The sequence below is a fragment of the Indicator indicator genome, chromosome 17 (assembly GCF_027791375.1).
Source record: "Indicator indicator isolate 239-I01 chromosome 17, UM_Iind_1.1, whole genome shotgun sequence".
NCBI classification, from domain to species: domain Eukaryota; kingdom Metazoa; phylum Chordata; class Aves; order Piciformes; family Indicatoridae; genus Indicator; species Indicator indicator.
The window spans coordinates 23,990,295-24,012,935 of record NC_072026.1 but is presented as its reverse complement, the minus strand read 5'-3'; the positions used below and the strand labels follow the sequence as shown (position 1 = coordinate 24,012,935).

At 51.6% G+C, this 22,641-nt stretch overlaps 1 protein-coding gene across 1 annotated transcript in view; it reads right to left on the bottom strand.

The window, feature by feature from the left end:
• The window catches only part of SLC9A6 (solute carrier family 9 member A6), a 32,834-nt gene extending 11,169 nt beyond the window's left edge, over nucleotides 1-21,665 (bottom strand). Inside the window, exons 1-10 of the mRNA XM_054388407.1 lie at nucleotides 21,392-21,665; nucleotides 13,398-13,597; nucleotides 12,129-12,206; nucleotides 11,390-11,466; nucleotides 9,143-9,255; nucleotides 6,579-6,684; nucleotides 2,463-2,604; nucleotides 1,506-1,611; nucleotides 1,188-1,276; nucleotides 855-968 (exon numbers count right to left, since the gene is read on the bottom strand). Of these exons, the coding sequence (XP_054244382.1) occupies nucleotides 855-968; nucleotides 1,188-1,276; nucleotides 1,506-1,611; nucleotides 2,463-2,604; nucleotides 6,579-6,684; nucleotides 9,143-9,255; nucleotides 11,390-11,466; nucleotides 12,129-12,206; nucleotides 13,398-13,597; nucleotides 21,392-21,650 (1,284 nt within the window). The 5' untranslated portion in view covers nucleotides 21,651-21,665. The remainder of the gene's footprint in view (nucleotides 1-854; nucleotides 969-1,187; nucleotides 1,277-1,505; nucleotides 1,612-2,462; nucleotides 2,605-6,578; nucleotides 6,685-9,142; nucleotides 9,256-11,389; nucleotides 11,467-12,128; nucleotides 12,207-13,397; nucleotides 13,598-21,391) is intronic.
• Nucleotides 21,666-22,641: the final 976 nt, after the last annotated feature.

Genomic DNA, 22,641 nt, shown 5'->3' with positions numbered 1-22,641 from the left:
ACAAACAAATAGCTACACCAAGCAGTCCCCATTTGCTTGCAAAGCCACTCCTGGTGCCACACTGCCACATGATGAACAAGGCCTGGGGCTTCAGCACCACCTTCACATCAAACACCCAGCCTCTGCAGCAGCTGATTGGGATATCCATGAAAGGAGATGAGAGAGGGGGAAGCAAAAAGAACAGAAAAGCTGGGAAAAGAATCTTCTCTGTCTTCTTACAGAAGGATATGGACTTGCTGGAACATGTCCAGAGGAAGGCCACGAGGATCAGCAGAGGGCTGGAACTCCTCTGCTATGAGGACAGGCTGAGAGAGTTGGGGTTGAGAAGAGAAGGCTCCAGGGAGATCTTCTTGTGGCCTTTCAGTATCTGAAGGGGGCTACAAGAAAGCTGGGGAGGGACTTTTTAGGATGTCAGGGAGAGATGGGAGTGGGGGGAATGGAGCAAAAATAGAAATGGGTAGATTCAGATTGGATGTTAGGAAGAAGTTCTTCCCCATGAGGGTGGTGAGACACTGGAACAGGTTGCCCAGGGAGGTGGTGGAAGCCTCATCCCTGGAGGTTTTTAAGGCCAGACTGGATGTGGCTGTGAGCAACCTGCTGTAGTGTGAGGTGTCCCTGCCCATGGCAGGGGGGGTTGGAACTGGCTGATCCTTGAGGTCTCTTCCAACCCTGACAATTCTATGATTCTTAAAATAACCAGCAAAGGCACAACTACACTGCAGACATCCCCTCTGCAAAATAAAGCTAGGCTGACTGAAAAAAAAAAACAAAACAAAACAAAACAAAACCACACACTGGAGTGTAAACCACAAATGGGTGGGTTGTTCTTTTCTAAAATGGGCTCCAAAGGATACAAAAGCCCCCACCACAAAGGTAGGGTTAAAGACATGGTTCTGGAAGGTGAACAGTGCAAGTCCCATGTAGGAGAAGATGAAGTTTTCTGCCAAGAAATTCAGAAGCTCAAACAACTGAAAGAGAAAAACAAATGAAAAGCAAGTTAGACATAAGAGATTTAACAAGAAAAACATGGTAGCCCATCCATCACCCCTGCAATAAATGCTTCTGCAGGAGCAGCCCCAGTACAATCCATCTGGAAACAGACAGATGTACTTAATTCTGGCTAGAGGGAAGACAAAAATACTGAACTGGAAATTCAGAGAGGCTGAAGAGGGCTGAGGAGCTCTCACCTGTTTAGTTCTGTGTTGGGACTCTGTAGATAAGTTGTTATAGGTGTAATGGGCCTGTGTGATCCCACAGAAAAGTACAGCCACCACACCTGGGGAGCAGAGCATGATGTTAGGCCCCTAGGCAGGAAAAGGGAGCTGAGCTGCACCTCAGTACTGCAGAGGAGAATGCAACAACCCCAGACCCCAGAGTACTTAACCCTCTGAAAGCAGAAGCAAAGGTAGAGCTCCAGCCGCAGTCGATACTGGGAGAAACAAAACTCCCCAACCCATCAGCCCTGCAGAGCCCCATGCCAGATGCAGAGCTGAGCTGCAGCTTGCCTGTAAAGCCACATGCTTCAGCCAGCAGGAAGGTGCTCCAGGACATCAAGAAGAACAAACCAGTCTCCAGCAGTGGGAACTCCCGAAGCTTGGTGAACTTGGTGACGTTGCAGATGGTTAAGGACAATCTGGAGAGCAGCTGTAGGCTAAAAGCATATCATGGGTGCCTGAGGCCCAGCACCCAGCTGAGAGCTGGGCTGCAGCAAAAGCAGAGTGAGCAGCAGGACAGGAAGGGGGTTCTGCCCCTCTGCTCTGCTCTGGGAGACCCCACCTGGAGCCCTGCATCCAGCTCTGGTGCCACCAACACAAGAAGGAGATGGAACTGCTGGAGAGGGTCCAGAGGAGGCCACAAAGGTGATCAGAGGGATGGAGATCCTCCCCTCTGGGGACAGGCTGGGAGAGTTGGGGCTGCTCAGCCTGGAGAAGAGAAGGCTCTGGGGGGGCCCTAGAGCAGCCTTCCAGTACCTGGAGGGAGCTGCAGGAAAGCTGGGGAGGGACTTCTGACAAGGGCTGGGAGTGACAGGACAAGGGGCAATGGCCTTAAGATGCAAGAGGGGAGATCGAGACTGGAGATTAGGAAGAAATTCTTGGCAGTGAGGGTGGAGACACACTGGAACAGGTTGCCCAGTGAGGCTGTGGCTGCCCCCTCCCTGGAGGTGTTCCAGGCCAGGCTGGATGAGGCTTTCAGCAACCTGGGCTAGTGGGAGGTGTCCCTGCCCATGGCAGGGGGGTTGGAACTGGATGATCTTTTGAGGTCCCTTCCAATCCAAACCATTCTGTGATTCTATGATACCAAATGCAGTTGGGTACCACAGCAACACTACACAGCCTGCCCCTAAACAGGCTAAGACTCTGCCTTGCATTAATTTAGACACAAAACCGTGAAACACTGCATCTGAGTGTATGCAGCACAGAAAACAAACAAACAAACAAACCCCCACACCACAAAAAGGATATTAAAGCTGTCACAACTCCAGTAGCTGCTCCCATTGCAAAAGATCCACTGAATATCCCCAGGAATATCCCAATGGACTTGAACATGGCTGTGACATCAAACGTGTGGCTGTTGTCTCCCGCCGGCTGGTATGCAACAATGGAACTGAAAGAGGGGAGAAAAAGCACACACAAGAGCACAACACTCCTTAGTCTGGAGGGAGAGACACCTCTCTGGTGCTACATTAGCTTTGCACAGCTGCTGCAAACACCAAGCCTGAAAAATCAGGGAGACAAAACTTGAGTCCCACGCTGCAATCCCCCCACCCCGGGATCGTGCCATGCACCAGCATGCAAACCCACCCTGCCCCAAGGAGTTTGGGATCTCCTTCACTGCCAGTCAGCTTTCTAGAGGTAGGGCTTTCCATTTGCTCCTTCTAGATGTTAGAAAGCAGCAGACCATAGCCCCTGCCTTGCATGATCTCCTTGCAAATCCATCTGTTAGGTGACAGTCCATCATTCACGGTGGTATCTAGGAGGTTTGGCATCAGCTCTCTACAAAGCCAGGCACTCTGGGACCACAGAGCATTCAGGTGAGAAGCCCACACTTCTCTGTCAACTCCACAGAGCTGGCTGAGCTGAACAGCCCCTTGGGAGCTCTGAGTTCTGCTGGTTTACCACATTTAATGTACACCACATTTACTGAGCGCTGCTCCAAGTTCTGGAGGGGAATATCGCGGGGCGGCAAACGGCACCGTGCCCGCTCACCACAGCAGCTCTTCAGTCTTCACCCACCAAACCCCAACAGATCTTTGTGATCAGATGGCAAAGGGGTCTGCAGCACTGAACCTGCTCCCTCCTAGCTCCTGAGGAGCTGAGCCTTCCATCAGCCATTGCACTTGGAAAGGCTGAGATACAAGGGGTCTCCCCTGTCCCTCTCCTACCTCCTAACAGCAACTCCTGAGGTTGCTTTCATCAACAGAAACTTCCCCAAACCATTAACTTCCTGGTTAGCAATCCCTTGGCTGTCTCCCTTAAAACTCTTGGATGTGAACTTTCAACACTTGCTCTTTAACCTCCCCAGCTATGCTGGAATGGAAAGTTACTGCCTCATGCACACACCCTGCAGCTCTCTCCCCAAACCACACACCAACGTTTTTCTGCAGCATGAGTGACAAACCCTCCCCAAGTGATCCAAGAGGTCACTTCCCCTGATAAACTTTCCTGCTTTCAATGTATTTCACTTTCCTGCATTGTATTTTACACTGCAAGCCACAATTTTAACCCCTGTGGTTTGGTTTCTTTTGCCAGGCCCATCCTCTACTTCCCATTCACCAATGTGCTTATTCTGGGGGTTTGCCCAGGCTAGTTTTGTTTCCCCCTCCAGAACTGATTGTTTGGATGTTGGGTTTGTGATTTAACCTTACAGTTTTCCTTCTGCTTTTGCATCTCTCCTGGCATTGCTGCCAGCTGCTCTTGGTGTGCTTTATTTCCCCTGCCCACAGGGCTCCCCATGGCATTTAGCCCCTGTGAAACCATTCCCTCAGAAGAAGCAGGTAGAGACCCTGCAGCTCCATTCCCCCCATCCTGCTCCTGAACCACAGCCTCAGCACCTCACTGCCCACAAGTTTTCAGTTCTGGGTTCAATTCCTCTTCATCCTGCAACCAAGCCAAGCCAGGCCAGGAGAGCAAGAGGCAGGCACAGGAAGACATAGATCCTGCTCCTCAAGCATGGGAATGGACATTTGTCCAGGACTGAAAGCAAGGAGGAGAGGAGCCTCAAAGGCACCCAGCTCCCACAAACTGGAGTCCCAGCTTTTTGTCCTGCCCCAGTGTGGGAACGGTGCCCTCAGTGCCAGCTTTCACTAGGCACAAGCAACTGGTGGTGCCTCCTGGGGCAATCACTGAACCCATGCACCCAGCCAGCTGTGGCTGGAGCCCTTCTTCATCCCTGGGACAAGGTGGGACTCACCACCAACTGTGACCCAGGCAGCAGCTCCTATAGCAACCCAGCCTACCTACCTGCCCAGAAATCACCCAGTTATATAATTATAGAACCATAGAATTGTCAGGGTTGGAAGGGACCTCAAGGCTCAGCCAGTTCCAACCCCCTGCCATGGACAGGGACACCTCACACCACAGCAGGTTGCTCACAGCCACATCCAGCCTGGCTGCAAAAACCTCCAGGGATGAGGCTTCCACCAGCTCCCTGGGCAACCTGTTCCAGTGTCTCACCACCCTCATGGGGAAGAACTTCTTCCTAACATCCAATCTGAATCTCTCCACTTCTAGTTTTGCTCCACACCCCCAGTCCTGTCATTACTTGACACCCTAAAAAGTCCCTCCCCAGCTTTCTTGTAGCCCCCTTGAGATACTGGAAGGCCACAAGAAGGTCTCCTTGATTCTTCAAATTCCCAACTCACCCCTGCATTTTCCAACCTGGGGAGCAGATCTCCTGCTTGTGGGAGTTGAGTCATCCCCATGTGGTTCCCTCACTTATGCCTCTGCTGTGAAACAGGCAAATGCCAACCTCAGTTTCAAAAAGGGGAACCATAAATAGGAGGAACACTCCCTCCCAGTGCAAGAGGCCCTCACCTCCTCCTTGCACCCAAGATGTGTTTGCATCCAGGTGACTTGAGGCTGTCCCTGAAGCACCTGCACTGATCTGACACCTGCCATGCTGACCAGGGCTGCATTATGCTGCTTATGGTGACCACAGAACCCATGGCAATGCCCCCAAGTTGTATCTGGGAAGATTTAGGTTGGAAAATTCTTCACTGAATTAGTTCTTAAAGACAGGCACAGGCTGTCCAGGGAGGTGGCAGAATCCCCATCCCTGGAGGTACTTCAAAGAGGCAGAGATGTGGTGCTGAGGGACCTGGTTTAACTCCAAACTTGGCAGAGTTAGCTAATGGTTGGACTTGATGATCTTAAAGGTCTTTTCCAACCAAACCAATTCTGACTCTATAAGCTTGACAGCAGGTACAGATTAGCTGCTGAGAAGTCAGCGTGCTGCTGGGCCAGCCTGCACAAAAGCCTTTCAGCAAAATAACTTTCCACTGCACCTTGGAGCTGCTGTTCTGGTGCAAATTATCTTATTTCAGGGAGCGGGGTGGATTGTAGTCAGCTTGTGGAAAGAAGAAAGCAGGAAATCTGGGCACCAGCTACCAGGCTGCCACTGAAACAGTGCAAGAAGCAAGTGGCCACACATGGTGTGGTCACCTATGTGTGCAGAGAGTCACCACCAAGGTCACTGATGATGCTGAACCCACCTATTCCCACTCAGAACCTCCTGTCTGGAAGCCCCCATGTTCTCCCCACTCAGGATCACTTCTTCAACACGACCTGGCTGTGCAGCACTTCCTCCTATCCATCCTAAAAGCCAGCGAGCAGCACAAACCTCGACAGAAACATTCAGCCCAGTAAACACAACTTGCTGCCTCCACCTCACTCCAACCCACACAGCCAGTGTGATAAACATTCCAGAAACCTTTTCTGCTTTAGTCTCAGCTCTGTGTTAACCTGTCACTACTGGCAGGTATCACACACTTCCAAACCAACCCCCAGGAGGACTACACAGTGGGAACGCAGATAAAATAACATCCTACGTGCAGAGGACACAAAGCATTAAAGAATATGAAGCATTCTTTGGAAAGCCAGCAAGTTTCCCATGCATTCAGTAAAAAAATAACCATCTTCTTGAGGCACAGAAAGTGAGGAGGAAAAGGAAACAGCTGCTGCACCAACTATTTCCACCTAAACAAAAGGAGGTCTTCGTGGGTGGGAAGGAAGAAGAGTAGGAGCAAAGCCATCAGCAAAGGGTTTCAGTGGGATCCTGTGGCTGAAAAGCAGGCATGGTGCTTTTCCCATTTCAGAGGAACATAAAAGCTTCCTTCTGGCTGGGCCAGCTGGCCATAAAACCAAACCAAAACCATCAGGCAGGGAGAAGCTGTAAGGACAACCTGCAGTCCCAAGGTGTGGTCCGCAGCGAGATGTATCAGAGGGTGACTACAAGGCTTTGGGGACATTTCATATGGAAACCTGCCCTTGCAAACGCTGCAGGAGCAAGGCCAGTGGCTCCCCTCCACACCTGACATGGCACATACATCACAGTTAAAAATAAAACCAGGAGACACTTACGAAGACAGCACTATGGCAACGGCATCGTTGAGGACGCTTTCGCCAAAGAGAAGGGCATAGAGCTCAACATCGACCTGGAGTTCATGGAATATGGCAAGAACAGTCACTGACAAACAGAAAAAGAGAGACATTCAAAAAGGTGCTGTTATTCTGATGCAAGCAAAGACAAAATGCCCCTGGCTAGAAATCTGCCCTCTTGCCACGTCGGTGCCACCCTGCTGCCATGGTGCCAGCCACCCGTCCATGCTCCCTTTGAGAGTCTTCCTTCTGCCCTTTTCAGGTTTGGGTTTGCTTTATCACTTCCCTCCCCCTCCTTTTACTGAAACACCTCCTGGGCCTCATGCCTGTTGAGTTTTTGGAGGGCAGACATGAGCAAAGTCTGCTCTGTGTTTCCTGAGGGTGTGAGCTCATGGGCTGGGCTGTGGTACCATGCTGACACAAGCCACTCAGCTTTTGGGTTGCCACTAGCTCAGAGCATCAGGCAGAGCTTTGCTCCACCTGCTGAAGGCCAGGGGGTGTGAGGCTTTTCCTGGATTATGGCTGTTGTCCTTTCCTTCCATCTCTGATACTCCAAGAGAAATCTTTGGATTCAAGGGAAAAAGCCAGGCATCAGCTCAAATCCTGAGCAGGAGTTTCTTGTGATTTACAGTCAGATGGCAGAGATCAGAGGAACCCTCAAGCTCTTCCCCAACTCAAGCAGCTCCAAGAAGACAATGAAAACACAGCAGGTTCTGCCTATCAGCCTTGCAAAACGAAACCACAACCCACAACAGCTATAAAGCAAGTGAGATGTGGCATGTGGTGCAGCATGCACAGCCCAGGCTGCTCCAGAGAGCTCAGCTAATTCCAACCAGCCTCTCTGGAAGTCCTTTAAACCAGCATTCAGGGACTCATCCGTGCACACTGGATGGGGGTTAACAAACTTCTGCAGAGAGAAAGGCTCTGGTTTCTTTACCTGCAAAATCTTCTGATCCTGGAGTTCCCTTCCAACCCTAACAATTCTATGATTCTATGATTCTGGTTCCTAATTGGAAGCCTGAAGAAGGGACACAATGGCAACAGCTCATCTGCAGCACTTCTAAGCATCACTTCTCCCTATGCTCCCTGCCTGCCCTCTGCCCCTCTGCCATCAAATCCAAACCACACCACCAGTAGGTCTGTGAGGTGCTCCCTGCTTTGCAAACGTGCCCCCCTGGCATGTTAGCCCCTTGCAAAGTTACAAGGAGGATGCTCAACCTTCCATCCATGTGGGAACAGCCCCCTACTAAGGGTGGCCTGAGACCACAAAACCACCCAAGGTACATCCAGACAGCTTCGGACATCACAGATTCATAGAGTGGTTTGGGTTGGAAGGGACCTTGAAGACCATCTAGTTCCAACCCCCTGCCATGGGCAGGGACACAAATCATTTTACTTTATATTTTTAATGTATTTTTTTTCATAGAAGTATCAGTAGTAACAGCCACACCAGCAGCTGACAAATCTTAGAGAAATATAACTCCCCCGCCAAAAAAAAAAAAAAAAAAAAAAAAAAAAAAAAAAAAAAAACAGATGATTAGTAACTCCTGGGGAACACACATCTGGCATCCCCACCTGGCAGACAGATGTGGCTGCTGCAGGTCATGTTCTGCAGCATTATTCTTGCCCATATCTATCTATACAATGCTCCTGCTTCTGCCTTTGAAATTAGACATAACTCATTGTTAGGATGAGCAGGGAAAAGTCCAAAGTCCCAATTCATCTGGGAACAACAGCCACTGGCACCTGTTTCCAAAGGACAGAAGCCTTGGCTTAGCCAGGCATGCAACCTCTCCCTTCCAAGCAAAACTAACCAACATCTGCATTTAAAAAGAATCCCTCAAAGCCACTGTAACCTTGAGAGGTAGGGGTTGATGCTGTCACCCCCCAGCCCCACCACACTGGTGCAGCCCAGGCTGCAAAGGAAGACATTCAAGCAAAGGGCAGGAGGAAAGAGAAGGCTTTTTGTGGTGCTGTGTTTTCAGCTGAAGCTGGAACACACAAATAAACAGCTACTGTGGAAAAGCAGCCATGAAATAGGTCAAATCCAGTTGGGCAAAGCATGTCTTTCATAGTTTTGATCCATAAAGTGCATAAGCAGACCTCCTGTCCTCAGGACTGCTCATTAAGATCCATTTTAAATTAGATTAGCACCTTCCAAATGGAAGCAGGAGAAAACAGATGAACTGAAGCCATCAGCTGAAGCCTTCACCACATTACACACCTTGTCCTGTTGACACAGGATGGCAGAGACACAGTGGGGACCTGCCCCATCCCCCAGAGGTTGCTGGGGCTTCACTGCAAACAATGATTCAGGGTAAGCAAAGGTTTGGAAGGGCTCTTACATGTAACTGGAGGGAAATCAAAAGGCATGGAGACAGATTGGACCTCTGAGAATCTTACAGACAAACTGAACTCCAGAATTCAGAAGGAGGGAACCTGCAAGAGGACTTTCTTGCCCTCTTCACCACCACCCAGAACAGATCAAAATGTTTGTAAAATGAGGGGAAAGGCAAAAAAAACCTAAACCAAACCATTTAGCATACCTGGGTCAGTAGCTGACACAATGGCACCAAACAGGAGGCAGTCAGTGAAGTAGAAGTCTCCCCCGAGCTGCCCAGTGACTTTCATCAGTGCCACACAGCCATAGACCACGGAGCTGGGGAGCAGAACTGGCAGTTACTCATCTCTGCAGTGCATCAAAATGACATTCAGATGGGCTCCAGGCTCCTGCAGTAACCCCTAAAGCTATCAGTCACAGCATGGTGAGGGTTGGAAGGGACCCAAGGAGATCATCGAGTCCAACCCCCCCTGCTAGAGCAGGGTCACCCACAGTAGGTTGCACAGGAAGGTGTCACAGGATCACAGGATGTTAGGGTTGGAAGGGACCGAAGGAGACCACCGAGTCCGACACCCTGGAAGCTGGGAAGAGGGAAAGTGAGTTGAAAGCAAGCAGAGGTTACAGGATCCGAGCATGGTTGGGGTTGGAAGGGTCCAGCCCCCCTGCTAGAGCAGGGTCACCCACAGCAGGTTGCACAGGAATGTGTCCAGCTGGCTTTGGAAACTCTCCAGAGAAAGAGACTCCACAACCCCTCTGGGCAACCTGCTCCAGGGCTCCAGCACCCTCACAGAAAAGAAGTTTTTCCTTAAGGTCAGGTGAAGCTTCCTGTGTTGTAGTTTGTGCCTGTTAGCCCTTCTCCTGTCACTGGGCACCACTGTAAAGAGCCCAGCCCCATCCTCTTGACTCCACCCTTTAGCTGTTGATCAGCACTGAGAAGATCCCCTCTCAATCTGCTTTTCTCCAGGCTAAACAGTCTCAGGTATCTCATCCTTTCCTCATCAGACAGATGTTCCAGTTCCTTAATCATCCCTGCAGCCCCCATTGGACACTCTCCAGCAGATCCCTGTCCCTCTTGAACTGGGGGAGCCCAGAACTGGACACAATACTCCAGATGTGACCTCACCAGGGCAGAGTATAGGAGCAGGAGAACCTCCTTCAACCTGCTGGCCACGCTCTTCTTACTGCACCCCAGGAGACCACTGGCCATGAGGGCACATTGCTGGCTCATGGGGAACCTGTTGTCCACCACCACTTCCAGATCCTTCTCCATGGAGCTGCTTCCCAGCAGGTCCCCCCTCCCCTGTACTGGTGCAGGAGGTTGTTCCTCCCCAGGTGCAGGACTCTACACTTGCCCTTACTGAACTCCATGAGGTTCCCTTTGCCCAGCTCTGCAGCCTGCTCCAGACACCAGAACACCAAAGAGCTGTGCTGTGTGAGCTGAGCCTGGTGAAACCCTGGGGTCACAGCCTGGGAGGCAAATGACAAATCAGGCACACCAAAGCACCCACTGCACCCAACCACAAATGCAGTGCCAGTGAGGAACCACGACCAAAAGTGCTCCACAAGCACAACATGGCTAAAGGAAAGCAGCAGCCAGGCTCCAGGGGTCTCCTGACAACTCTGCAGCGTTCACATTTTCCATTACACCTTTCAGTGGGATGACCTTGGCCTGACTTTGAAATGGATCAAAGTTTCATTGAGGTACAGATAATGGGGATGCTGAGTTCGTCTGAATCCACTTGGACTCTCCAGTGGAAAACACTCTACACCAGCCTGTGTGCTGCAGTTCAGAGTGAGAACCATCCAGCTCCCTCTGCACATGTGGAAACAAGCTGTAAGCACAGGATCCTGCCCTCTTCTCCTGCATGTCACACTTGTCAGGGCTGTTCTTTCCATCACTTGAAGCTACTGACTATTTTCATAGAGTCATAGAATAGTTTGGATTGGAAGGGACCTTAAAGATCATCCAGTTGCAAGCCCCTTGCCATAGGCTGGGACATCTCCCCCCTAACTCAGGTTGCTCAAGTCCTCATCCAACCTGGCCTTTAACATCTCCAGGGTGAGAGCATCCACAATCTCCCTGGACAACCTATTCCAGTATCTCCCCACCCTCACCCTAAAGAAACTCTTCCAAATTTCCAATCTAAATCTCCTCTCTTCCAGCTTATTTCATCAAGACAGCTTTCAGACAAGAGTGAAACTTTCCCTGCTATGTACAGAACTATTCTGTCTGGAAGGCTGAGGGAGCACTATGCAGTTAGCCCTCACCCTGTCCACACAGCAGAAGCTTGGACAGTAAACAGTATTATTTGCTGCTGCCAAGCAGCTGTAGCAAAAAACCTGTGAGATCTTTCAGGGCTGGGACTAGCAGCCACAGCTCCAGGCTCAGAACACTGCCTCTGAGCATAGCTTAGATCCCCACGGAAGAAGCAGACCAGCTCCAGCTACTCACCCAATGACCAGGCAGGAAATTGCAGTGCCAAGAAAGGCATATGCTAGGATGGATCCCAGGTTTCTGAAGAAGTGCCTCTAGAAAGAGGAGGAGAAAAAAAGAAAACAATAAAACCAACCAAAACCAAACCCTGAATTATAATTTGCTAACAATTTCTTTCAAGCCTGCACAGGCACCCACCCAGTGTCTGTAGGTATTTGGAGCCAGCTCAGACACCAAGACTGGACAAGCATGGCTGAACAGTGCCCAGCACAAGTGCATGCAGCATAAATAAACATGAACAGATCATTTTCTTGTACCTGTGCTGTTCCAAGCCCTGGGAACTGATTTCCTAACTCAGCAGCATTCCTCCTTCCTTCTCCCACAAGCTAAACAGGATCATTTTCCTCTCCTTCCCCATCACCACGACAGAGAGCTGCTGCTTTCTAAAACCTTCCCACCCTCCTATGTGCTTCCAAAGCAAGGATGGTTGAAATGGCCCAGCTGACCTCAACAACCCCTGCACAAACCCATGCTGGAAATAGCTGAAGCTGCTGACCCTTCTCAGGGCAGAGGGATGGATGAGACTGACAGAGGGGCACACTCAGCCCTGCTTCCGACAGTCTCAAATGTGCTGAGGAAAACCATACCCAGCTCTGCAGCTCTGCAGCCCTGGCCTGCTGAGCAAGCACTAAAGCACCCTCAAGTATGAAAAATGCTCTGGAGGCAGAGGAACTCCAAAGGTAGGCACTGCACGTACCCTTTTCAAGCTGTAGCCTGCATAAAAGATAATTGGAGGAAGCAAAATGTTGAAAAATACTTCAGGATCAAAAGTCACCTGTTAAGAAAAAAAAAAAGAAAGAAATCAGTAATAGGGCTTCTTAAGACTCTGCCAGACAAAACACAAATAAAAGAGTCATATAAAATACCTGGGGGGCACCCCAAACCACCAGCAGATGAAATGCTCTTGGGACAACACTGAGGATCAGTCTGGGATCTTTTGGAGACACAGGGCAGAGTTTAAAGAGTTGAAACCAGAGTTTCATTACATTCAGAGATTCATAGAATCTATTCACAGAATGGTTTGGGTTGGAAGGCACCTTAGAGATCATTCAGTTCCAATCCCCCTGCCATGGGCAGGGACATCTCCCACTAGCCCAGATAGCTCAAGGCCTCATTCAAGCTGGCCTTGAACACCTCCAGGGAGGCAGGATTTACAGCCTCCCTGGGCAACCTGTTCCAGTAATTTATAGTTGATGACACTGGGAGGGGAGAGGGAGAGGGAGGGGAGAGGGAGGGGAGAGGGAGGGGAGAGGGAGGGGAGAGGGAGGGGAGAGGGAGGGGAGAGGGAGGGGAGAGGGAGGGGAGAGGGAGGGGAGAGAAATGCAGAGAAGAGAAATGGAGAGGAGGGGGGAGGGGAAGGGAAGGGAACGGGGAAGGGAAGGGGGAAGGGAAGGGGGAAGGGAAGGGGGAAGGGAAGGGGGAACCGGAAGGGGAACCGGAAGGGGGAACCGGAAGGGGGAACCGGATGGGGAAAAGGAAGGGGAAAAGGAAGGGGAAAAGGAAGGGGAAAAGGAAGGGGAAAAGAGAAAAGAAAAGAAAAGAAAAGAAAAGAAAAGAAAAGAAAAGAAAAGAAAAGAAAAGAAAAGAAAAGAAAAGAAAAGAAAAGAAAAGAAAAGAAAAGAAAAGAAAAGAAAAGAAAAGAAAAGAAAAGAAAAGAAAAGAAAAGAAAAGAAAAGAAAAGAAAAGAAAAGAAAAGAAAAGAAAAGAAAAGAAAAGAAAAGAAAAGAAAAGAGAAGAAAAGAAGAAAAGAAGAAAAGAAGAAAAAGAGAAGAGAAAAGAAGAAGAAAGGAGAGAGGAGAGAAGAGGAGAAAGAGAGGACGAAGGAAGGGAGGAGAGGGAGGGGAGGGGAGGGGAGGGGGAGGGGAGGGGAGGGGAGGGGAGGGGAGGGGAGGGGAGGGGAGGGGAGGGGAGGGGAGGGGAGGGGAGAGGCAGTGTGGAGCACTGCTGCCCTGCCCAGCAGCCTCACCTTTCTCAGCATCTCGTTGTCCTGGACATTGTTGAGCTCGTGGGCACTGATCTCCCCCTTGAGGGTGTACTCATAGTACTTGCCACTGACGTTGACCAGCAGCGTGGCAGGACTGGTCTGCACCTGGCAGCTCAGCGTCACGTTGTTGACGTCACTGGGGACGTGGATGCCGTAGCGCAGGACCACGCCGACCAGGACTCCTGCACAGCGACATGTGCTGGTGAGGGGAGCCTGGGCAAACACCCAGCACAATCTCTTTGACTCACACAACCACAGAATGGCTTGAGTTGGAAGGGACCTTCAAGATCACCCAGTTCCAACTCCCACTGGACCAGGTTGCTCAAGGCCTCATCCAACCTGGCCTTGAACACCTTCAGGAATGAGGCATCCACAGATTCTCTGGGCAACCTATCCCAGTGTCTCACCACCTTCACAGTAAAGAACTTCTTCCTAATGTCCAACCTAAATTTGCCCTGCTTAGTTTCAACTCATTGCTCCTTGTTCCATCACCACAGGCCCTTTTGAAGAGCTCTCCTGTAGCTCCCTTCAGGTACTGCAAGGCTGCTCTAGGGCCTCCCTAGAGCCTTCTCTTCTCCAGGATGAACAGCAACAACTCCCTCAGCCTGGCCCCATAGGAGAAGTGCTCCATCCCTTTGATCATCTTTGTAGCCTCCTCTGAACCCTGTCCAACAGCTCCATGTCCTTGTGTTAGGGGCTCCAGAGCTGGACACAGTACTGCAGATGAGGTCTCACTGAAGCAGAGCAGAGGGGCAGAATCCCCTCCCTTGACCTGCTGGACACATATCCTTTGAGTCAGCCCAGGACATGGAGCAGGGATGCAGTGTGCATGAGCATGGATGAAGAATTAGGCATGCCAGGATCCTGACCTTCTGCTCACTGACTGAGCCCCACCTCCACCCAAAAAACTTCCCACACAATATTAAGCCATCCACACCCTCCCATCAGCCGTGCAAACACTCCATGCTCATGCAGAACCTTCCAGTCACTTCATCATCCTCATAACCCTCTGCTGGACTCTCTCCAGTTCCCTGTGCCTCTTGAATTGGGCAGCCTAGAACTGGAGACAGAATCAACCAGGTTGGAAGAGACCTCCAAGATCATCAAGTCCAACTGATCACCCAACCCTAACTAATCAACCAGAGCATGGCACTGAGTGCCTCATCCAGGCTTTGCTTAAACATCTCCAGGGATGTCATCCCCACCACCTCCCTGGGCAGCCCATTCCCATGGCCAATCTCTCTTTCTGTTAAGAACTTCTTTCCAAGATCAAGCCTAAACTTCCCCCTGCACAGCTTGAGACTGTGTCCTCTTGTTCTGGTGCTGGTTGCCTGGGAGAAGAGACCAACCCCCACCTGGCTACAACCTCCCTTCAGGTAGTTGTAGATGGCAATAAGGTCTCCCTGAGCCTCCTCTTCTCCAGGAGTGGTCTCAGTAGGGCAGAGTAGAGGGGGAGGAGAACCATGCTGGCCCCTCAGATGTGTTCCTCACCCTCTGCTAAGCTCCAGCTCTGCACCAGCAGCAGCAGCAGCCTCGAGACGGCCCCAGGAGCCAACGCTGCTGCCAGATCCACTGCTGCACAAGAGTTTGTGAGCTTCACTTGCAAGTCAGCAATTTTATGGCACTTGTGGTTGGCAGCAGAGCTGAGGAGCTGCCTTCTGAGGCTTCACACCCAGATCAACAGCACTGGCACAGCGCTGGCTCCTTCAGCTCCTCCTGACCCGCACCATGTGCCGAGCACCCTCCTGGCAGAGCTTCCTGACATCTGCAGACTGGGGAGGAGGGACGCCCCACAAGACATCTTTCCATGTAGCCTTCAGCACAACAAGGTTTGGAAACTTCTTGATCTGGGTGGCCACAGAAACCCTGGATCTTAACCCCACCTCCGAACCACACGTTTATGGAAAGCTTTCCGACACGTGGGAGCTAAATGGAGACTGCAAGGCTTGGAAGTCTTCTCCATTTGCCTCCCAGGACACTCCTGTTTCTTTACTGCTGCCTTAATTAAGGCCTTGCTCTGTGCTTTCCTACAGGCAGGGCACCACCCAACCAAAGGGAACAACAACCACTTCCTCCATCACCATCTCATGGGCACAGAGCCTGGGTATGAGCTTTGCCATGGCTGGGCAGCAGCCATTGGTGTCCTGGTGCATTCTGCATCTCCTGCAGCCAGTTCCAAATCTACTGCCTGTTTTTTGCCTTCTCTGCCCTTGAGAACCTTTGCAGGATAAGATTTGCTCATTTTGACAGCAATAAAGCTCCCATCTCCCATCCCAGGGGATGTCCATGCACAGCAGGGCCACCTGAGCACACATCCGGGCCATGAACAAAGGCAGAACTAGCTGCAAGGAGACTCCCTACTGCTAAGCCACCACAGCAGTGCCAAAGATGGCCCATGTCAGGGAGCAGGCTAACAGACCCAGGAGCTGCACCCCAAACCCAGCCCTTGGTCTAACATGGCACTCCTGCAGCACACCTGAGGTGCTCTCACAAAGGTACCAATGCCTTTAAGCCACACATACACAGCTGACCATGTGCTCACCACAGAGAATCATGGAATCATGGAATCATTCAGGTTGGAAAAGATCTCTAAAATCAAGTCTAACCTTCTACCCAGCACCTCCATGACCACTAGACCATGTCTCAAAGGGCCATGTCTACACATTTTCTGAACACCTCCAGGGATGGGGACTCCACCACCTCCCCAGGCAGCCTGTTCCAGAGCCTTGCTTTGGCTTTCCAATGCCAATGCTTTGGGCTTTGTCCTGCATTGCACTGTTGGTACAGAATCACCCTGACAGCATCAGAGAAGGTCCCTCTCAGCACAACTGGTCAACTCCAGCCCGGAGAACTGCTTCAGGGAACACCACACTGCAGAGCACCTGAGAGTGCTCTCACACCAGCATCACTACCAGGAGAAACCAAAAGGAATCATTTTCCTTACTTTCCTGCTAGCTTCTTAGCTCCTGTGACCTTCCAGTGCTCCAGAAATAAAAGTATGGAAATGAAGGCAAGGATGTCAAGAAACCAAGATGCCACAGCATGTATTTACATGAGCATATGGCAGGGGGATGCATGGCACCACTGGGACGAAACATCCAGCTTTCCTCCTGCCCAGAACATGATGTGGTGGAGGCCCCACCCCTGGAGACATTCAAGGTCAAACTTGATGGGGCTCTCAGCAACCTGATCTAGTTGAAGATGTCCCTGCTCACTGCAGAGGGGTTGGACAAGATGACCTCCTTCCAACCTGATGCATTCTGTGACTCTATGATTCTATGATGACTCTTGAGGTACCATGGGAGAGGGCCAAAACTTCACTTGGGATAATGCAAGCTTCCAAGGGTTATTCACACCTGCTTCTGACCAGAGGGTTACTGGAGAGCTCATTTACCCTCTGCCCCTGCAACTGCTCCTCCACTCCCACAGAGCTGGCAGCACCAGGCACACCACACTGCAGCCCTCCAGAGCTACCTGGGGTGGCTTTTTCAGAATCTCTCTTTTTAAAAAAAAAAAAAAAGTTTATTTTAGAGCTTCATGCAGGACTCAGAAACCTCCAGGAGCAGCTGCCTGCCTTCCCTCAGGCGGAAACCCATCCAGTGACCTCTGACATGAGAGGCTGGCAGGAGGAGAGAGGGACAGACCAAGGGCAGGACATGGCTGCTCGGAATTCAGAAGGGATCCTGACTCACTTCTCCACTGTTAATCCCTGTCCCAAAGCAGCACTACAGCTGATAGCAGCCCTGCTTGTCTTCGCTGTCTCACTTACCCAGGCAGCTGTTCCCAGCCCCACGCAGCCAAATTCCCACTCTGGTCAGGAATGGGATAAGGGAAAAAGGAGGTTAACCTACAATACCTGCCAAGACCACTGGCTTGTGGATCCAAAACCCAAGCATTTCATCTTGCCCTGTAACACACTCTCCAAATCCACATAGGAAAAGACACCCATATGCAACTACACATCCACACATGCCCCTCCTGGGCAGTGAATGAGAAGCAGCCAGCATGGCACCAGTGGCTCCCAACACACAGACCCCATCAGAGTTACCTCCAGGGAACACATGGTGCTGCTCTGCTTAAAGCCAATTGTTCTGCCAATTACTCTGCCAACATTAAGATGACCCCCCCCACCATCAGCCCCTCCTGCCCAACAGTGGACCTCTAATCAGTCCTTCCCACCCAATCAGAGAATCATTAAGGTTGGAAAAGTCCTCTAAGATCATCAAGTCAAACCCTTAACCCAACACCACCATGACCATTTAACCACATCCTGAAGTGCTATGTCTTGAACACCTCCAGGGATGTTGACTCCACCACCTCCCTGGGCAGCCTCTTCCAATTCCTGACCACTCTTGCAGCAAAGACATTTTTCCTAATCTCCAACCTGAACCATCCCTAGCACAGCTTCAGGCCATTTCCTCTCCTGACACTAGGGAGAATGATGCTCGTTGGAGGCACTTGGGACAAACCCAACTCAGATGCCAGGGATTTTCAGACACCAAAACCAGCCCTGAGCTCAGGCTACTTCAACCAAGCCCAGGGACCATGTAGGTCCTTCTGTTTCTGATGGTCTCATAGAATCAAAGAATGTTAGGGGCTGGAAGGGAGCTTCAGAGATCCTTGAGTCCAACCTCCTTCCCAAAGCAGGATCACCTAGGGCAGGTCACACAGGAACACATCCAGGTGGGTCATGAAAGCCTCCTGAGAAAGACACTCCACAAGTTCCCTGGGCAGCCTGCTCCAGGGCTCCAGCACCCTCACAGCAAAGTTCTTCCTCATGTTGAAGGAGAACTTCCTGGGTTCCAAGTTTGTATCCATTGCCCTTCATCCTACCACAGGACAGCACTGGAAGAGCCTGGCCTCTTCTTTTTGACACCCACCCTCCAGGTATTTATAAAGAAGATCTCCTTTCAGTCTGCTCTTCCCCAGACTAACCAACTCCAGAGTTCTCATGGTTCAAACTCTCCTGCTGCTGGAAGGGTTGTTGTAGCTGCAAGTGGTGAGCTTGAGCTGCTCTGCCAGTATTGACATGCTTTTGCAGCCAGAAGTCTGACAAAACAGAGCCCTGGGAGGGAGCAGAGCAGAGGGAACCTGACACCGAGGAAGCTGCCAGCCAAAAGCTGCAATGAGTGGAGAAGCTAAAGGCAAAGCTGGGAAGTTAATTGAGTTCTTTTATGCAAAGTGCAGGAGGTATTTTCATTGCATTTGCCCCAACTTCATTAAAAAGATCCAAAGCCCGTGGGCTTTTTTTTTTTCCCCTTTCTTTTTTTCTTTTTTTAGGTGCTGTTGAACATTTCTGAGGTTAAGATTTTAAATGCAGACTAATATGTTACCAGCCAGGCACTTTGCAACAGTGGAAGCACACAGGATCCCCAGGCAAGCATTAATCTGGACCCCAAAAGGAAAGAAAAAGGTAGACAGCAACTGAAGACATCCCAAACCCAAGCAATTTAGACACAGGCAACCCAGGGGCCAAGTGGGAACATGCAGAAGGAAACTAAACTTCTAGAGAAGTTCCTGTTACAAGCACCATCAGACCCAAGAAGAACTGAAACAAAATTGTTCAATTAATCATTCTGAACATTGAGTACCTCAGATGTGGGGACCTCATTCTGAACACTGAAATGAAGCTCAAGGGCTACTAACCACCTGTTCTTCATCACTGTGAAATGACTCCAGCCTCATGTCCAGCTCTTGAACATCAGCTCTGAGCTGACAGGGGGATTTGTAAGGTACAAATCCACCTGGAGCAAGAGCTTACAAAATTTAGAGGAATAGGAAGAACAAAATAGACACCAAGGAACTCTGATGTATTTCAGCTAGAAAAGATGTAGGCAAAAGTTTGATTTGACTTTGTTTGTTTGGTTTTTTTTTAATCAGAAAAATAACTTTTCTTGCCCAGATTTCAGGGTCTGTTTGGCAGCCTGCCCACTGCAGCACTTCCACATTTTCAGTGGACTTTCCCCAGGGCTGAAAGCAAAGCATTGCAGCGGGGCAAGGACAGTGAAGCAGAAGTGGCACCTGCTCTGCTCCCTGCAGCTTTGAAGTGGCTGCTCTAAACCAACAGCATCTCTCCACTCCTTGGGAAATTAACCATCCCTTTCCCTGTGGCAGCTGTCACAGGCTGAGAAGCTGGGAAAACCTGGGGATTTTCTGCATGAGCAGGCAGGTGACGTGACCGATTTCGCCAGCAGTTCTCTAAGCAGAGTCTGCCAAAGAGCAGACGGAAAAGATGCCTCTTACAGATGGGCAGGAGACTGAAATCACCTGAGGTTGTCCTCTGAGTACAAGGGGAGCACTCAGGTGGGTCAGAGAGAAGAGAGGGCCAAGAGAAAGAAAACTGCAGGATTAGAAGAACAGGTTATGGGCAAGTTGAAAAGCATGAAAGGAACAGAAAAGCCACGTGTCGGTGAGCACCAGGGCAGCAGGAGAAGGAAAAGCTTCTGTGCTGGAAGTATGTGCTCCTCACAGCACAGCTCCCATCCCAGGGAGGTGACCACCCCTGCCCTGGGCAGGAGGCCAGCAGTGCCTGCACCTTGCCTCAGTGGTGGCTTGCAGGAATCAGAAATGACAGACCAGTATTTTGTGCCTCTAGGCTGACACAAACCTCTCCACTCCTCCTTTCTTTTTTTTTTTTTTTTTGAAGCATGCCTCCCATGAACTGAAACTTAGGATCTTAAGATCTCAAAAGTCAACAGCACAAATGGGTCCAGCCACAGCCATCAGAGCAAAGCTTTCTGCTGGGCAGAGGACTCGGCCGTGGTCCTGCTCCAGCCAAGCTTGGTCACACATCACCCAAAACTAGCAAGGGCAAAGACATCACAGGGAGGAGGCCACAGCACTCAGCAGAAGACACCTTTTCCAAGCTAAACTCAACACATCTTGTCTAGATAAGGATCCATGGTTGTGTTAATCACTCCCCCCACCACAACTCCCAGTCCTACTTCGGTTGAACTCCAAGCCACACTAGACATCCCAGGCAGAGCCACACATGGCATCTGCATGCAACAGTTCAGGCCACTTCAGAGGCCACATCACCTCAGGAAATCACAGGCCACCAGCTACAAACCCACGCCCTTGATCCATAGCCTTGCCCTACTTCTTGTGCAAACTCAAGTAGGGCATCTCATCAAGAGGTCCTGTCGCAGTGGGAGGAGGAAACCCAAAAGTAGGAGCTTGTGTGCACAGGTTCCTGAGCAGTAGGACATAGGTTGCTGGCCCTGTGGGTCCCTAAGCATGGCAAAAGGTGCAAGTATCTCCCTAGGATGCCTCTCCATTCTTCATGGACAGCTTCTGGACATTCAGGAGCTCTAAACACAGGGTGGTAACACAACCTCTGACCCCAGCCTGCAGGATGTGAGGCTTCTGACCAGTGCAAGTGCCCACTCTCAGCGTCAGAGCAGGGAACTGGGACTTGCTGGTGCTTGGTGACACAGTTTGAATGCCCCTTGGCATGTGGTAGCCCCGAACCCCACCAGCTTTACCTGTGCTGCAGCTGCCCCACAAGGCCACCTGACAAAAGCCAACTAGATCCCCAGTGCCAGAGATTTGGGAGTAACACCACCCTCAAGAGCCCTCCTTATCTTGGGTTTGGAAACCAACGAACCCTCCTCCCAGCAACACCCAGGCATGGGTGATGGGGCGAGCTGGTACGGGGCACGCAGCCTGGGTGGCGCAGTGGGACTGGGAGGGGATGCAGCATGTCCCCATGGCACCCCTTGGCACACACTGACACCCACCCTGCCCTGTCACAGCCCCTGGGCAAGGGGTCACCAGGCAGTGGGAGGGCTGCTGGTCCTGGCTGGTGATGCCACCAAAGCAGGAGGTCAGGCACCAACCCGGGCGTACCAGTGGGCCCAGTGCAGGGTCGGGACGGGTTTGGATGGGGGTGCCAGCGGCCAGGGCAGGACAAGGGCGGCACTACCCACGGCGAGGGTGCCGGGGTGGGAGGTGCGGTGCGTGGGGGTGCCCCTCACCGTAGATCATGGCCAGGCCGGTCTCATGGAGGAAGCGGGCACGGCGGTGCTTGAAGAGCCAGATGGTGAGGATGGTGAGGGTGAGCAGCAGGATGAAGACGAGCAGGTTGGCGCTGTCCTGCCGGTGACTCTCCTCCGCCGCCTTCTCCGACACGATCTCCTCCTCCAGCGCCCCGGGACGCGCCGCCACCACCTCCCCGCCCGCCGCCGCCCCCGGTGCCCACAGCCCCGCCAGCACCGCCAGCACCGGCCCCGCCATCGCTCCGGCACCGGCCCGGCCCCGCCGCCACCACCAGGAAGCGGCGCTGGGCGCAGGCGCCGCGGGGCGGAGCCAGGAGCTGCCGGGAGCCCGGATAGGAACGGGCTGGGGCGGGGGTGGGAGCCGCCGGGCCCGGGGGCAGGGGCTTAAGGAGACGGTGCGACAGGAAAAAAAGGGTCTGGGGGAGAGAGTGCAGCGGGGAGAGGGGCTGGGGGTTTGGTTTCAGCCAGGGGGGACGATGCGGGGTGCGAAGGCGGTGTCTGGAAGCTGGGAAAAGGGAAAATGAATTCAAGCAGAGGTTACAGGATCCCAGCATGGTTGGGCTTGGAAGGGTCCTCTAGTCCAGCCCCTCTGCTAGAGCAGGGTCACCCACAGCAGGTTGCACAGGATCGTGTCTAGGTAGGTTTGGAAAGTCTCCAGAGAGGGAGACTCCAGAGCCTCTCTGGGCAACCTGCTCCAGGGCTCCGGCACCCTCAGAGCAGAGAAGTTTCTCCTTAAGTGAAACCCGAGTTCCAGTTTGCGTCCGTTGCCCCTTGTTCTATTACTGGGTGCCAGAGAAGAGTCCAGCCATACCCTCTTGCCCGCCGCTCTTCAGCTATCGATCAGCACTGGGAAGAGCCCCTCTCAGGCTGCTTTGCTCCAGGCTAAACAGCCCCACGTCTCAGGCTTTCCTCTTCACGGAGATGCTCCAGTCCCCTCAGCACCTTTGTAGCCTCCGTTGGACTCCCTTCAGTAGTTCTCTCTCTCTCTCTCTCTCTTGAACTGGGGAGCCCAGAAGTGGACACAAAGAAGGTTTGCAAGAGGACAGCTGCAGGATTGCATGGCAGGGGCAGGGTCAGACCTGGGTTGAAGGGTGGAAAGCAGCTTGCAAGGGTGCAAAAAAAGGGTTCTTAATGAGGGAAGCTGGCATGGGTCTAAGGAGGCTGTCAAGAGGAAAAAAGACAAAAAACAAACCCCAGAGTTACTGGAAGGAAAACGTTTTGCACAGCCA